This window comes from Myotis brandtii, unplaced genomic scaffold, assembly GCF_000412655.1.
Source record: "Myotis brandtii unplaced genomic scaffold, ASM41265v1 scaffold2720, whole genome shotgun sequence".
Lineage (NCBI taxonomy): Eukaryota > Metazoa > Chordata > Mammalia > Chiroptera > Vespertilionidae > Myotis > Myotis brandtii.
In genome coordinates, this window is record NW_005360353.1 from 204,538 (window position 1) to 221,343 (window position 16,806).

The 16,806-nt window shown below is 42.2% G+C and overlaps 1 protein-coding gene across 1 annotated transcript; it reads left to right on the forward strand.

The window, feature by feature from the left end:
* The first annotated feature begins 3,348 nt into the window (after positions 1-3,348).
* ZSCAN21 (zinc finger and SCAN domain containing 21) lies at positions 3,349-11,445 on the forward strand. The gene is made up of 4 exons (XM_005868518.2): positions 3,349-3,447; positions 7,349-7,838; positions 8,366-8,560; positions 10,367-11,445. The coding sequence occupies exons 1-4, from the start codon at positions 3,427-3,429 to the stop codon at positions 11,203-11,205; spliced, it is 1,545 nt and encodes a 514-aa protein (XP_005868580.1). The 5' UTR covers positions 3,349-3,426; the 3' UTR covers positions 11,206-11,445.
* The last annotated feature ends 5,361 nt before the right edge of the window (positions 11,446-16,806 follow it).

Sequence of the window (16,806 nt, forward strand, 5' to 3'; positions counted from 1 at the left end):
CCCAGTGGGGCTGGGAAGGGCTGGGGGAGGAGCCCGTGTCCCTGCCCAGCCCTGGGGGCGCTTGCTCCCTGGGAAGCCTTTCCTCCTCCCGAGGCTTTAACAAATGAAACTTCGGCTCGCAGTTTCAGAGCCGTTTTTGCGCGCTCCTTGAGCAGAGCAGGGGCTACCAAGTTTCTCCCCCCCACTCCCCACCCCTAACCCAGGGCCCTCAAAGTGAGGCCCGAACTCAGGGCTAATTGACGAACCGCCCCAGGGGGTTGCGGGCCTTCTGAGAAAGCGAACCTCTTTAGAAGGCCTGATCCGAGGGAGTGAATAGTCTCGTTGGTCTTTGTTCAGGTTGGAAAGTATACAAGGCCCTGGATGGGTAGCTCATTTGGTTAAGCGTCCTCCCCATACGCAAAGGTTTCGGGGTCCATCTCGGGTCGGGGCACATACAAGAAGCAACCCATGAATGCATGAGTAACTGCAACAGATCTCTCACCCCGCTCCCCTTCTCTCTCCCTCCCACCCTTCCCCTCTCTCTAAGGTCAATACATTTTTTTTTAAAAAAGCATCGTGCCCTAGCCGATTTGGCTCAGTGGATAGAGCGTAGGCCTATGGACTGAAGGGTCCCGGTTTCGATTCCGGTCAAGGGCACATGCCTGGGTTTCGGGCTCAGTGGTCAGTGTAGGATGTGCAGGAGGCAGCCGATCAATGAGTTTCTCGCATCATTGATGTTTCTATCTCCCTCTCCGAAATCAATCTATCTATATATATATTTTTTTAATTAAAAGGAAGCATCTAAATAACAGGGATCTGCTCAAGTTTGGAAACATGGTATTACAGGACCATTTGTTAAGAGTTTGTCAAAAGAAAGGTCATCTGGTAGGTGAGGTACTTGGAAACTTATGTTATTTGAGGAACAGTTGAAACAAGTGGATAAAAAGAGAGTTAAGAGGCAAGATAATTGTTTTCAGGCATTTTAAGGCTACTATGGAGAAAGTAAGTGTTGGTCTAGGACTGAACTAGGATCTTGAAGATAGAAGATAAAATATTATGCACAATTTGGTTGGGTTTGGTTTGGCTTAAAGAAAAGCTTGGAAACAAAAACTCTAACTGAATTCTGTGCCTCAAAAATGATCAAATTTGCCTGGTTGGGAGTTTTCAGGAACAGACTTTGAGTGTGTTAAAGGCATTTTAGCATTAAATTGTCAGAATCTATGGCAATTTTATTATTTATGCCTCATCTTGTTCCAAAATGGCTGGGGGCTCTTTTATAAGGAGATACATGCTTTGGGAAACAGGCATAAAGGAGGGGAAGAAAAAAAAAACTTGGAACAGAACAAAAGCCTGCTGCTTATAGTAGACCATGAACTTTTGCTTAATGGACCTCTTTAAAGCTTTTTTTCCCCCCTCATTATTTTAGAGAGAGGGGCAGGGAGAGAGAAAAAACAAACATCCATCTGTTGTTCCACTTTATGCATTTATTGATTGATTCTTGTATGTGCCCTAACCAGGGAGCCTGCAACCATGGGTATCAGGACGACATTCTAACCATCTGAGCTACCTGGCCAGGGCATTGATGGATCTCGTTAGCTGAAATTCTAGAGAGCCTAAAAAAGTAGTTCACTGTGCTTGGAGACAGGGTGAGTTAGTAATGAAGCCTCTGTTTCCTGTCCACATGCTTTTTTATTTTATGAGCACTTTACTAAAAAAAATCCAGAAGCCATGACCTGAAGGGCATCCCTAACTCAGCATGACCAAATGTGAAATTGCTGGCTTTCCTCACGTGAAAAACGAAACATCAATGCAGAGCATTATCAGATTTGTTTTTTAATATTTGCCAATCTGAGAGGTGGGAGCATATTTTATTATAACTAAGGTTGAGCACCTTTTCATGGATTAGTTACTGAGCTGAGACTTGAACGACACATTGAAGCCTGCGTAAGAATTGGGCATTGAGTGAGCATAGGGAAAAGTGATGGCTGAAGGGGAGGCAGAGGCCAGCTTGGCATTAGTTTACCATGCAGAAAGTTAGGTAATTTTAAGTAGCTGGGTGATATTAACAGATTTGTGTTTTAAACCTCTGCAGATAGCCTTTGAGCCTGTGGAGATAGAATTGCCAAACTGGAAAATGGACTGTGTGATTTCAAGGGACGAAAGAATATTGTAATGTTGCCAACTAGTTCAAAACTAAAAGTATTTGATAAAATTTTTAAAAAGACTTTGTGTTATGTTTGAAATAGATCTGCTAGAAACTGTTTCATTAGGCCAATATTCTGACAGTTATTGGAAGAGAGTCAGAAATTAAATATTGCTGCTCCTAGAGACAAGGCAGGTGTTTTTAAAAAAAAATCTGCCCTAGCCTGTTTGCTCAGTGGATAGAGCATCGGCCTGCTGACCAAAAGGTCCCAGGTTCGATTCCGGTCAAGGGTAGAACCTCAATTGCAGGCTTCTTCCAGACCAGCCCCCGGTTGAGGTGAGTGCAGGAGGCAACCAATCGGTGTGTTTCTCTCACATTGATATTTCTCTCTGTCTTTCCCTCTTTCATTCTCTAAAAATCAATGGAAAAATATCCTGGGATAAGGATTAAAAAATGAAAATCCTAGCCCAGCCAGGAGTGGCTCAGTGGTTGAGCGTCCACCCATGAACCCAGAGGTTCTCTGTTGGATTCCTAGTCAAGGCACATACCCGATTGTGGACTCCATCCCCAATGGGGGGCGTGCAGGAGGCGGCCAATCGATGTTTCTCTCTCATCGATGTTCTCTATCCCTCTCCCTTTCTTTCTAAAATTAATAAAAACATTTTTAAAAAATCCTAAAAGAAAAAGACTTCACAACTTTTTTAAATGTTTTATTAACTCTAAGAATGGCCTGCTTCACCATCATAAGTATTGAAGTTAACAACCACATTTCTCTTTACCACTTCATAACAGAACAGCATTTACTAAAGCTGCTTGTTTGCCCCAACACCCCATATTTTGTGTTTAAATAATTTTAGAATAGTTTTAGATTTATAGGAAACCTCAAAGATAATACAGTGAGTCCCCATCACCTCTCACCAGTTTCCCTTGTTAACATCTTACTTTACTGTGTACATTTGCCACAACTATAGGAACCAACATTGGTGCATTACAATTAACTAAGCTTCACACTTTGACTTTCACTAGTTTTTTGTTTTTTAAAATACATTTATTGATTTTTTTACAGAGAGGAAGGGAGAGGGATAGAGAGTTAGAAACATTGATCAGCTGCCTCCTGCACACCCCCTACTGGGAATGTGCCCGAAACCAAGGTACATGCCCTTGACTGGAATCGAACCTGGGACCCTTCAGTCTGCAGGCCGACGCTCTATCCACTGAGCCAAACCGGTTAGGGCTTTCACTAGTTTTAATGCCCCTTTTCTGTTCCAGGATCCCAACTAGGATACCACATTACAGTAGTCTTCATGCCTGCTTCGTGTCCTTTGGTCAGTGACAGTTTCTCAGTCTTTCCTTGTTTTTTATTAACTTGACAGTTTTGAGGACTACTGGTCAGTTGTTTTTGTACAATGTCCCTCAATTTGGTTTGTCTGGTGTATTTCTTATGATTGGGCTGTGGTTAAGGGTTTTGAATAGGAAGATCACAGAAGTGAAGTGCTCTTCTCATATCATGTCAAGGCACATGTCTTATCACTGATGATATTAATCTTTTTTTTAAATGTGTTTTTCCTGAGGTAGCATTGGTTAGTAACATATAAATCTCAGGTGTGCAACATGGTAGTTCGATATCTATTTCATGCTCCCACACCAAAAGTCTAGTTTCCATTCATTACCATATATTTTGATTCCCTTTACCAATTTTGCTCTTCCCCTTCTGCTAATACCATTATATCTGTATGTCTGGATCTCTGAGTTTGTGGTTTGTTTTGTTTTGCTTTGTTAGTTCATTTGTAACTTTTTTCTTTTTTTAGTTCCACATGTGAGTGAAGTTATATGGTTCTTGTCCTTTTCTAGCTGACTTAATTCACTTAACATAATTTGCTCAAGCTCCGGGCATGTTGTCATAGATGGCAATATTTCATTTTTTATGACTGAGTGGTATTGCAGTGTGTGTGTGTGTGTGTGTGTGTGTGTGTGTGTGTGTGTGTGTGTGTAGATATATAGAGACCATGATGATGTTAATTTTGATCAACTGCTGAGGTAGTAGTTTGTGTGTGTGTGTGTGTGTGTGTGTGTGTAGATATATAGAGACCATGATGATGTTAATTTTGATCAACTGCTGAGGTAGTAGTTTGTCAGGTTTCTTCACTGTAGTTACTTTCCCCCAGCAAGTCAGTAAGTGTAGCCTATATTCAAGAGGTGGAGCTCCGCCTTCTTGAGGGGAGTATCTACATACATTTTTTGGAATAATTCTGTATGGGAGATTTGTCTTTTCTCCTCTATTTATTTATTCATCCACCCTTTTTTACATCAGTACAGGCTTACCGATATTGATAGTACACTTACGGTTATAATCTAGTACTACACCAGTTATTTTGTTTTTCAAATTGTATCAGCTGTGACTATTGGGAGCTTTTATGTGTTGTCTTCTGTGTCCCTTTAACATGCCTCACTGTGGTTGTTTAATACTTTCTGGCATTACAAGGTGGCTCCAGGCTCAGCTTGTATATTCCCCAATGTAGAATCAACCATTTCTCCATCTCTAGTTCCTTTCATTGGAGAATGATATTTAGAGACCAAGATTTGAGCACTGGGTATGCTTATTCCTACCAGGACGTCATTGCTTCTGGACCTTCACAGCAGACAGAGCTAGAAAACAAATGTCTCCATAGTAACCCATGTACACACATTATCTAATTCTGTATCAACCTCTGTCTATATTACACTAAACATGAATTCTTACTGCCATATTTTTAAAATTTAAATTTGTATTGATATTTTTAAACCCAATTTTACAGTTTTTACTCCTTAAAAGTAGACCCAAAGATCCATGCATTGCATTCTTTCCACAGATATTTGAGTAACTGCAAAGTACTAGGTATATTTTAGATGTTTGAAATATAGCAGTGAACAAAATAGATAAAAGTCTCCGCCCTCAAGAATTGATTTTCTCGTGCACCTATGGATGAGGACAGTGGGTGGGGAGTGAGGGCGGAGGGTGGGGCGGGAACTGGGAGGAGGGGAGTTATGGGGGGGAAAAAAAGAGGAACAAATGTAACCTGAACAATAAAGATTTAATTAAAAAAAAAAATAAAAAATAAAAAAAAAAAGAATTGATTTTCAAGGATGGAGACAGTTTAAAAAAATAAAAGTAAAATATATAGCATTTGTATGGTGGTAAGTGATATGTAGGAAAAGAATAGGAGGATAAGGAGTTCTGAGGTGAGGGAGGATAGTGTACAGTTTAAAACAGAGTGGTCATGCCAGCTGGTGTGGCTCAGTGGTTGAGCATCGACCCATGAACCAGGAGGTCACGGTTCGATTTCCGGTCAGGGCACATGCCTAGGTTGTGGGCTTGATCCCCACTGTAGGATGCAGAAGGCAGCCTATTAACGATTCTCATTATTGATGTTTCTACCTCTACATTCCTCTCCGAAATCAGTAAAAAAAGTTTTTTAAATAAATAAAACAGGGTGGTCAGAGGGGCAGGAGCCAAGCATGCATAATCTGGAAGAAGCGTGTGATCTGCTGGAAGAGTTAAAGGGAGCAGCCGGACAAAGGCTCTGAGGTGGGGGTGTGCCGCACAAGTCCAGGGAACTGCCTGGGGTGGAATGAACAGAGAAGTACAAGATAAGGTCAGGGACAACAGGGAGGCCTTCTTGGCCATTTGATGCCTTTGGCTTTTACTCTGTATGACACAAAGCCTTGAGAGGTGTGAGCAGAGGAACAGGAGATCTCTGGCTGCTGTGTTGAGAATGGACTGAGGTAAGAGTGGAAGCAATTAGGAGGCTGCTGGTGATGGACTGGGATGGCAGTGTTGAAGGTTGAACTCTGTATCTCTTGGATGTAGAGCTAACAGGATTTACTTATGAATTATATGCAGAATGTAAACAAGAGAGGAATCAGGGATGACCTCGTTTTTTTGGTCCATGAAAACAGAGCAGTAGAGCTGCCATTAACAGATGAGCAGCTTTGGGGGGAAGATGGGAAGTGCAGTTTTGGACATGTTAAGCTTGAGATGACTTTGGACAGGCTGGTGGCAGTGTCAGGTGGGTAGTTGGTCATATAAGTCTAAACTTCAAAAGAGAGGTCCAGGCTGGAGGTAAATTGGTAGTTGTAGTTGGATCCCAGAAGCTAAGTAGCCCAAAACAGGTTCTGATGTCTTTCCTGTTGTTAGACTGCCCTCCTCTGGCTGGAGTGTGAAATTTTGTAACCAAGTATGTAGTTGTTCAACACTGAAGTCGACTTTTAAGCATCCCTAAGAAATGCTCCCAGCACTGCTACATCTGTAGTCTTTGGTGCCAGAGCCTTTATTTTAGGAGACTAATGGCAATGCTTCTTCCCTGGCTCAATTTTCAAGTAATACTGAACTCGGGAGCTCCAGCAGCGAATTGGGTGTGTAGGACAGCATTAGGGAGTGAGTGGATGGTGCTGATTCTAGTTCACCCTGTCAGGGCACCTGTTGACATCTCATAGAATGCTTCCGCATTGGTACAGTGGAGGGGAGTCCAAGTACTGACATCCCTAGAATTCTGATAATTATTGAATTTTTCATAAAAGCAAGGTTACATACTGAGGTTCTGTTACCAAAATCCCATTTCACATTTTTTTAAAATTGCAAAAGTTGATCACAAAAATAAATGAAGGGGAATAGTCATATATAAAATGCATGTTTTTAAATACGTATTCACTAAATGTGTGAATCTAAACACCTAATTTAAAGCTATAACATAAATGTACATTTCTGGCCAGCAATAGCCTGTTGAAACCTCAGGAGTTCTAAGAGTCTAAAAAAGTTTTCAGAGCACAGTTAATGTAAATTTAATTTTTAAATTATGCCAAGTGCACTTTGGTGGGGTGGGGCGGGTAATCCCCACCTGAAATATTCTTTCCTTTTTTTTGAGAGAGAAATACTGATATGAGAGAGACACATCAGTTGGTCCTCCTGCACGCCCCCTACTGTGGATCAAGCCCACAACCCAGGCATGTGCCCTGACTGGGAATTGAACCCTGCACTGAGCCACACCAGCTGGGCCACTGTGCTTTTTTGAAAGTAAAATCAAAGTAGGATATTCTGAGCTAACTCCAGAGAGATTTGAATAGTAATTTTTACATAGTAGTATTATAGTGGCCATAATTTCCACAATTTCTTGTGCTGAAAGTGTAACTGTAAGACCAAAATTTAAAAATACTTATTTTGGTAATTTTATGGTAACCATTTTTTCTTAGGTTGAGCCTGTTGTCCTGAAGAACCAGAAACTCAAAGGAACCAATATTCCTTCTACAAAGAGCCCCATCTTTGGTGAGGCTGTTTCTGGAGTCCATACGATGACCAAGGTCCTGGGCGTGGCCGCAGGTCTGGGCCATGGGCCTCTACAGGAGCAGGCGGGGCCTGTGGTTGTGAAAGTTGAGGAGGAGGAGAAGGAGAAGTGCTTTCCCAGCCTGGAGATGTTCCGCCAGCGCTTCAGGCAGTTTGGATACCATGACACACCTGGACCCCGGGAGGCCCTGAGCCAGCTCCGGGTGCTCTGCTGTGAGTGGCTGAGGCCTGAGATCCACACCAAGGAGCAGATCCTGGAGCTGCTGGTGCTGGAGCAGTTCCTGACCATCCTGCCCCGGGAGCTGCAGGCCTGGGTACAGGAGCACTGTCCAGAGAGTGCTGAAGAGGCTGTCACTCTCCTGGAAGACCTGAAGCGAGAACTGCGGGGGGAGGGGGAGGGGCGGGGGGGGGGGGGGGGGGGGGGGGTTCTACTGATTTAGACCATGTTTCCTCCTCTTTTTCCTACTATCCTACACTAGCTTTAGCCTTGAGAATTGAATGGGAGGGTGTTTCTCTTTTCTCTTTCCTAGAGATTCTACATAGCTCTCCTGAGATTTTCTTTCATTTTAGTTCTAAAGTGAGCTGTGGCCCTAACCGGTTTGGCTCAGTGGATAGAGCGTTGGCCTGTGGACTGAAGGGTCCCAGGTTCGATTACGGTCAAGGGCATGTACCTTGGTTGCAGGCACATCCCCAGTATGGGGTATGCAGGAGGCAGCTGATGGATGTTTCTCTCTCATCGATGTTTCAAACTCTCTATCCCTCTCCCTTCCTCTCTGTAAAAAATCAATAAAATATATATTTTTTTAAAAAAGAAGTACCATTAAAGAAACAGTTGCATGTGTACATAGAGTCACACTCAAGAGGTTCACTGCAACTGTTATAAAATAAAGTGAGCTGTGGACAAATCCAGCCATTCCTAATTGTCTAGGTTTCACCTCCTCCAAATGAACAGAAACAGGCATGGGAGAAGATGTCCTCTTCAGGAACAGCAAAGGAATCTCTGAGCAGCACCCAGCCACAGTCTGTGGAAACAAGTCCCAAATATGAATCTTGGGGACCCCTGTACATCCAAGAGACTGGTGAAGAGCAGGATTTCACTCCAGAGCTAAGACAGAATCAAGGTAGGACCATTCATTTGTTAATGATTTAGTGAGCCTGTTATATATATAATCAGCTTTGGATTATGCAGAAATGATCCCTGGTAAATTTATTCAACTTCTGCCTCAGGGTATTTAAAATTTTTAACTTTTAAGTTACTTATTTCCTACACATAGTTCATGGCAACTTGAAGGGTAGCCTGTATGAGTAGCCACGTGATTGCTCCTCATGGAGCGTGAGAGATTTTAGCTCCCACTGCTGCAGACAGTGAGTAAGGGGTGAGCCTGGAAGCAGCTAAGTGGTTACTGCTGACAGAGGAAGGAAATAGATGGTCAGGAGACAGAGACAGAGGGATAAGGAAAAGGGGACTAGAGGGAGGTACCTTTGTCAAGTGGGACTTTTGTACCCATGGAGGGAAGACTGTGCTTAAGAGGAGCCCATTTTGCCCTAGCCGGTTTGGCTCAGTTGATAGAGCATCAGCCTGTGGACTGAAGGATCCCAGGTTTGACTCTGGTTGGGGGCACATGCCTGGGTTGCGGGCTCAATCCCCTGTGTGGAGTGTGCAGGAGGCAGACGATCAATGATTCTCCTTGTTGATGTTTTTCTCTCTTTCTCTCCCTTCCTCTCTGAAATCAATAAAAATATATTTTTTTAAAAAAAAAAGAGGAGTCCATTTTTCAAAGGAAACTTCTATCACTCCCCTTTCCATGTGTGTGGATGGTTAGATGGTTAGATGGACTTTTAGCAGTGTGACTGCCTAGTGAAATGCTCTTAAAAGACGTACTGCTTCAATCTGATTTCAACACTGATACTTTATAATTAAAAGAATGACAAGAGCTAGCTGATGTAGATTAAATTATAAGAGTTGAACCCTGGTGGGAGTTAAGTACTTTCACTTAAATTAAGAAGGATCTGGGCCTGGCTAGTGTGGCTCAGTTGGTTAAGCTTCATCCCATGCACCAAGAGTTCACTGGTTCGATTCCCAGTCAGGGCATATGCCCAGGTTGTGGGCTCAATCCCCAGTAGGGGGTGTGCAGAAGGCAACCAATCAATGTTTCTCTTTCCCTCTCCCTTCCTCTCACTCTAAAAAAATCAATAAAAACATATTAAAGGAGGAGGAGGATCTGGGACTAGAATGATTATAAATGGACTGAATGTTCTCTTTTATTGCTTTTACTAGTGGTCCGGTGCACGAATTCATGCACATTGAAAGGAAATTAATTAGAAGAAATATTTTAATATTGCTATTCACCCTTTCTCTATAATAGAAGTGTCAACCGAATTCACGATCAACAATGACAGATGGAAACACACGCATGTGATTGGCGCCAGCGAGAACTTTATGTATCGCGCATGCGCAAGTCAACTTAGCCTTTTATATATATAGATATTTAGCTTCTATGAGCATATAGGTTTTTTGAGTTTGCCACTAGTCTCTTCTCCCTTAATTATTCTTTTATTTTCCTTAATCAGATTGACCCTTCAGCAATATTTCTAACTTGTTTCATTCTGCCCAAGCATCTCCTATCTTCCTTTGCTGCTATATGCTTGGCTTTGCCTTATTGCCCTTTATATATGAAGTTCTCCTCCTAGCAGAAAAAGCCATGTTCTCTTCATACCATCATAGCTTTTAATAGGCAGCTTGTGTGAAAGTCTGGTATTGTAAACTAGATTTGATGATGACTTATTTGTATAATTGTGATATTGTGAACTCTCATAAAGCATTGATAAAATCTATCAATGTCATTCGATGATTTTCTTTGTCCTTTAACAGTTTCTTCTCAGAACAGGAAACAATTCACATGTCCTTATTCTACTTATTGTTTCAGATTGTAAATCGAACACCCAGAATGAGGAATCAACAGATATGCAGGAAAGTTCTGAAGAGTCTCATGCAGAAGAATTCAAAAAGGATATTACTCCCATGGTTATTGCCAATAAATTTGAGGCCAAGTTAGAAAGGCAATGGGCAAACCTTGAAAAAGAAAGAGGAAAGAAAACCTCTGTCCTAGACAAAGGTTCCAAGAAAGGTAGAGAATTAATGTCCACTAAACCTGCCCCAGGAGAGAGACGTTACATATGTGCTGAGTGTGGAAAAGCCTTTAGCAATAGCTCAAATCTTACTAAACACCGGAGAACACACACTGGGGAAAAACCCTATGTATGCACCAAATGTGGAAAAGCCTTCAGCCACAGCTCAAACCTTACCCTTCATTACAGAACACACTTGGTGGACCGGCCCTATGACTGTAAGTGTGGAAAAGCCTTCGGTCAGAGCTCAGATCTCCTTAAACATCAGCGCATGCACACTGAAGAGGCACCATATCAGTGTAAAGATTGTGGGAAAGCTTTCAGTGGTAAAGGCAGCCTCATTCGACACTATCGAATACACACTGGAGAGAAACCTTATCAGTGTAATGAATGTGGGAAGAGCTTTAGTCAGCATGCAGGTCTTAGTTCTCATCAGAGACTCCACACTGGAGAAAAGCCATATAAATGTAAGGAGTGTGGAAAAGCTTTCAACCACAGCTCCAATTTTAATAAACATCATAGAATCCATACTGGGGAAAAGCCCTATTGGTGTAATAATTGTGGGAAAACCTTCTGTAGTAAGTCAAATCTTTCCAAACATCAGAGAGTCCACACTGGAGAGGGAGAAGTGCTTTAACTGTCAAGTAGGCTCTCAGTGTTACTGTGTGTGTGTGTTTGTAACTCTAGAACGTGGATGCTAGGGAGAAGTCAGATAATTGTAATATAGACTTAAGTGCTAGGTTTTGTTTCATTCAACATCAAAAGACCCTGGAGGAGTGAGAGCAATGGCACAGTAGGAAGGAAGGTCCTAGGCAGGGGTGGGCAAACTTTTTGACTCAAGGGCCACAATGGGTTCTTAAACTGGACTGGAGGGCCGGAACAAAAGCATGGATGGAGTGTTTGTGTGAACTAATATAAATTCAAAGTAAACATCATTACATAAAAGGGTACGGTCTTTTTTTTTTTTTAGTTTTATTCATTTCAAACGGGCCGGATCCGGCCCGCGGGCCGTAGTTTGCCCACGGCTGTCCTAGAGGGTGTGGTGGATTCCTCGCCAGCTTAACTGAAGCCGATCCCCTCACCACACTTCAAGTTCCAGTAACCATGCCGGCATTGCCTTTTGTATAGTTAAAGTGATGTGTATCAAGTATAGTTATGGAGAAAGCATTATGACTGTTTAACTTTTAACATAAAGAATTATGATTTGTGAAGAATTGAGCCATTTGAATATAATCTGATTCAGAATAAATTTATAACATCGCAGGACTGTTATAATAAATGGTATGTTGTTTATTGAACACTATTCTAGAGAGAAAAACTATTCCTACTGGTTTATCTTGGGGGAAATTTGGATTTGGGGTAAATAGAATATGTAGTACTTGTGAATGAATGTGTATATTAGGAAATTGCAGTAGTGTGTAGAATAGTTGCATTTTGGTCTGTGCTTTTTTTCCCTACATACTGAATACATTTTTTTCATCACTGGGAACATTTTGTCAGCCTCTTGTGCATTTTGGTTGTGTATACTCTTGTCTCTGCCAAAGTCTGTGAAAAACTGATTCTCCCTCAGAAGCTTCATTCTTCTAAACTCCAGAAGTCAGTAATACCCAATTTGATTAACTTAAACCCATCCCATCTTTTCTTTCTGACTGCAATCTCTTTTATTTCTTAAGATACTTCTCTACCTTATAAAAAATCTTTTGGCCAGTAGGTAAGTCTTCCTGTTACCTAGAAACCAACTACTTCACTCCTTCCTCCTATCACTTGCTTATCTTGTTCTGAGTTTTTTTCACCTCTTACTAATAGTCACTAAAATATCTTTTTGTCTACTGCTGCAGCCATAGTGTTCAACAAACCTGATATGCCAGGATTAGGGACAAGAAAGTGTCATGTCTAGTACCAGTTCTGATCTCTGGAAACTGCTGGTATGCCACCCTGGGATCAGATTAAACTACAGGTAGCAAGTCTTTATGCACCAGCCAAATGTATTAGAGAGTCATTACTTTAAAAAAAAATCAATTGTGCTGGAAATCTGAAATGTTTTTACTGTTCCAGTAGCTTGCTGATGACCTGATGTCCTGCCAGCACCCTAACTCAGTACCTTTAATGTGAGCTCTCCTATTTATATATTAACTATGATGAAGGCCCACACAGAACTTAGTGATTAGAAGCAGCTGATTATCTGTAGGCTCCTGGAGCTGCTCCAGGTGAAGGAAATGAAGGTAGAGCTGCTAAGCCTCAAGACCTGCCTCATCCTCCTCTGGTGAGAGGTGAATGGATCCCTATCTGTACTGCCCCTTATTTTCCTGAAACCTTTTGTGCAGTGGGTACTTTCTGAGGGGCATTGATGTATGACACAAAGATCTACACACTTTGTTTCAGCCCCCTTTGGTCCATCAGTGCTTAAGCTGAAATCTTCCTCAGATCTTGTCCCCAGACTTTCAACCTTATTCTTTGCAGGCCCCTTGTCTAGACAAGCTGTTTGCCACAGCCCAAGAGGCCACGGAATCTTTATCTCGGGCTACTTCTTCCTCCAAACAAAGTTGGTGCCAGATTGCCTGCCTGCAGTTCTGCCCACCAGATTTCACTCCCGAGGAAGCACACGAAATTAACAATGCCTTCTTGATTCATGCTAACATTGAGCTGACTCTGTGAAACAGACCGCAGATTTATTCCACCAGCATGTTTAAGGGAGCCTTCCATGAGTTCACAGGTATGAACAGAGGGAGGTATCGGTTCAGCAAAGGCAGGTGACACAGGTGAGAGCTTCCTGCTTACATAACCTGTGACTGGACCTGCTCATGCCTGATCGCAAATGTGACATTTCTTTCATATAATGGATTGTTGCTGTGTCCACCTGATTTAATGAATCAGAGCATACTCAGCTGTAATCAACAGCTCCAGTTACATGATCACCTGATGTCATGGGTAGTAGTATCCCAGGAGCTGCTCTTCAAACGGAATCGTTCTTTGCTGTAGAAGGCATGGCCTTGCTCTAGAATTCTATTGGCAAGCTCCTACTAGGGCTTACGAGACCTCTACACCAGGGGTCCTCAAACTACGGCCCATGGGCCACATGCAAATACAAATACTGTATTTGTTCCCATTTTGTTTTTTTACTTCAAAATAAGATATGTGCAGTGTGCATAGGAATTTGTTCATAGTTTTTTTTAAACTATAGTCCGGCCCTCCAACGGTCTGAGGGACAGTGAACTGGCCCCCTGTTTAAAAAGTTTGAGGACCCCTGCTCTACACATTTTTCACCTACCACAGATAACCTCTAACACCATCTGAATCTGCCAGTCATATGGCACTTGGGCTCTATGACTCTGGGCCACACTTGAAAGTGTATATGTTACCTCCAAAATCCAAAGAGGCTCTTCAAACACTGCCTTTTTCTTAGTAGTGAGGACAAGATGCAATAATTTGTTCCTTAGAATTTCCCAGTATGCCTCAGATATTTGGACCCTTAAAAACTTCACTAAGCCCAGCCAGTGTGGGTCAGTGGTTGAACATCGACCCATGAACCAGGAGGTCGTCAGTTCAATTCCTGATTAGAGCACATGCCAGGTTGTGAGCTCGATCCCCAGTGGGGGTGTGCAGGAGGCAGCCAATCAATGTTTTTCTCTCATCCATCTCTGTCCCTCTCTCTTTAAAATCAAAAACATTAAGAAAAAATAAAAACTTAACTGATATAAAAGACCCTTGAATCTTTATAAGGTTTACCTCCCATACTCTGGTACATGTGTGTTTTACTGAGGGACCCAGTACACTTGCTACTTCCTTTTCACCAAATCTGATTATTATGATGTCATCACTAGAATAATGTTCCCCAGAATGTCCAGAAAAGCAAGGTCTCTTTGTGAAATAGGAGGGTTGATCAGGCCCTGGAGTCAAGAAATTGAGCATATTCTGTTCTCCTTCCCTCTTAATTGTGAACTGCCTTTGATCCTTTATTGATGAGGATGGGAAGATCACTAGGTGCATACCAAGAGCCATAGACCATGTTGATCTGTTTCAGTAAAAATACTACAGCCCTAGCTAGTTTGGCTCGGATAGAGCATCAGCCTGCGGACTGAAGGGTCCCAGGTTTGATTCTGGTCAAGGGCACATGCCTGGGGTTGCAGGTTTGATCCCCAGTGTGGGGCTTGCAGGAGGCAGCCGATCAATGATTCTCATCGATGTTTCTATCTCCCCCTCTTCCTTCCTCTCTGAAATCAATAAAAATATATTTTAAAAGAATAATACAGCAGCCCAGCCAGCATGGCTCAGTGGTTGAGCATCATCCTATGAACCAGGAGATCACGGTTCAATTCCTCATCAGGGCACATGCCCAGGTTATGGGCTCGATCCCTAGTGGGTGTGCAGGAAGCATCCAATTAATGATACTCTCTCATCATTGACGTTTTTGCCTCCTCCCTTCCTCTCTGAAATCAAAAATATATGTTTTTAAAAAGTAAAAGAGAGGTGCTGGGAGAATTGGGCAGATATATGCAAAAAAATGAAACTAGACCACCAACTTACTCCATACACAAGAATAAACTCAAAATGGATAAAAGACTTAAATGTAAATCATGAAATAAAAATCCTAGAAGAAACAATAGGCAGCAAAATCTCAGACATCTCTTGTAGCAATGTGTTTACAGACACATCTAGTGCAAAGGAAACTAAGAAGAAAAGAAACAAATGGGACTACATCAAAATAAAAAGCTTCTTGCACAGCAAAAGAAAGCAACAAAACAAAAAGAGCCAACTATATGGGAGAACATATTTAGCAATGATACATCTGATAAAGTGTTAATATCCAAAATATATAAGGAGCCCTGGCCAATTTGACTCAGTGGATAGAGTGTTGACCTGCGGACTGAAGGGTCTGGGTTTAATTCCAGTCAAGGGCACATGCCCGGGTTTGGGCTCGATCCCCAGTAGGGGGCATGCAGGAGGCAGCCAATCAATGATTCTCATCATGGATGTTTGTATCTCTCCCTCCTCTCTGAAGTCAATAAAAATATTTTAAAATGTATATCCTATATAATAAAAACCTAATATGCTAAGTGTCTGGTCATCCGTTCAACCAATCAAAGCATAATATGCTAATGATATGCTAAGGCCGCTCAACTGCTCGCTATGATGTGCACTGACCACCAGGGGGCAGATGCTCCGACTGGTAGGTTAGTTTGCTGCTGTGTCCAGCTGATCAGGACTGAGCAAGAAGGGCCAGACATGCCCTGGAGCCCTCCCATGGCCCCTCCCTGGCTGGCCAACCTCCCGCACTCCTCCCCAGCCCTGTTTGTACACTGGTGGGGTCCCTCGGGCTGGCCTGCACCCTCGCAATATGGGACCTCTTGGGGGATGTCGGAGAGCTGGTTTCAGCCCAATCCCGCAGGCCAGGCCGAAGGACCCCACTGGTGCACAAATTTCTGTACCAGGCCTCTAGTATATATATAAGGAACTCATACAACTTAACAAAAGGCAAACAATCCAATTAAAAAATGGGCGAAGGACCTAGACAATTTTCTAAAGAGGACATACAGATGACCAAGAGACATGAAAAAATGCTCAAAGTCACCAATCATCTGGGAGATGCAAATTAAAATGACAATGAGGTACCATCTCACACCTGTCAGAATGGCTACCATCAACAAATCAACAAATGACAAGTGCTGACAAGGATGTGGAGAAAAGAGAACCCTAGTACACTGCTGGTGGGAATGCAGACTGATGCAATCATTATGGAAAACAGTATAGAGTTTCCTCAAAAAATTAATATTGGATTTGCCATTTGACCCAGTGATCCCACTTCTAGGAATATATCCTAAGAAACCCAAAGCACCAATCAGAAAGATCGTATGCACCCCTGTGTTCATAGCACAATTTACAACAGCTAAGATGTGAAAACAGTCCAAGTGCCCATCAGTAGATGAGTGGATAAAAAAACTGGTACATTATACCATGGAATACTATACAGCAGTAAAAAAGAAGAATCTCTTACCCTTTGAGAAAGCATGGAGGGACCTGGAGAGTATCATGCTAAGTGAAATAAGTCAGTCAGAAAAAGACAAGTATCACATGATTACATTCATATGTGGAATCTAAGTAACAAAATAAACTGATGAACAGAGTGGATCCAGACACTCGAAGCATGGAACAGAGTGCGGAATCTCAGAGGGACATGTATAATACTTTCAACAATAAAGAATAATATTTTTTAAAAAGTAAAAGAGTGAATGAGGATCCC

Excerpts from the sequence above, each read along its gene's own strand:
- ZSCAN21 (XM_005868518.2), top strand. The coding sequence starts at position 3,427 with ATGCCTGCTTCGTGTCCTTTG. Across the intron at positions 3,448-7,348 it reads TGCCTGCTTCGTGTCCTTTG|GTTGAGCCTGTTGTCCTGAA; the intron begins GTCAGTGACAGT and ends ATTTTTTCTTAG. Across the intron at positions 7,839-8,365 it reads ACTGCGGGGGGAGGGGGAGG|AGGTTTCACCTCCTCCAAAT; the intron begins GGCGGGGGGGGG and ends TCCTAATTGTCT.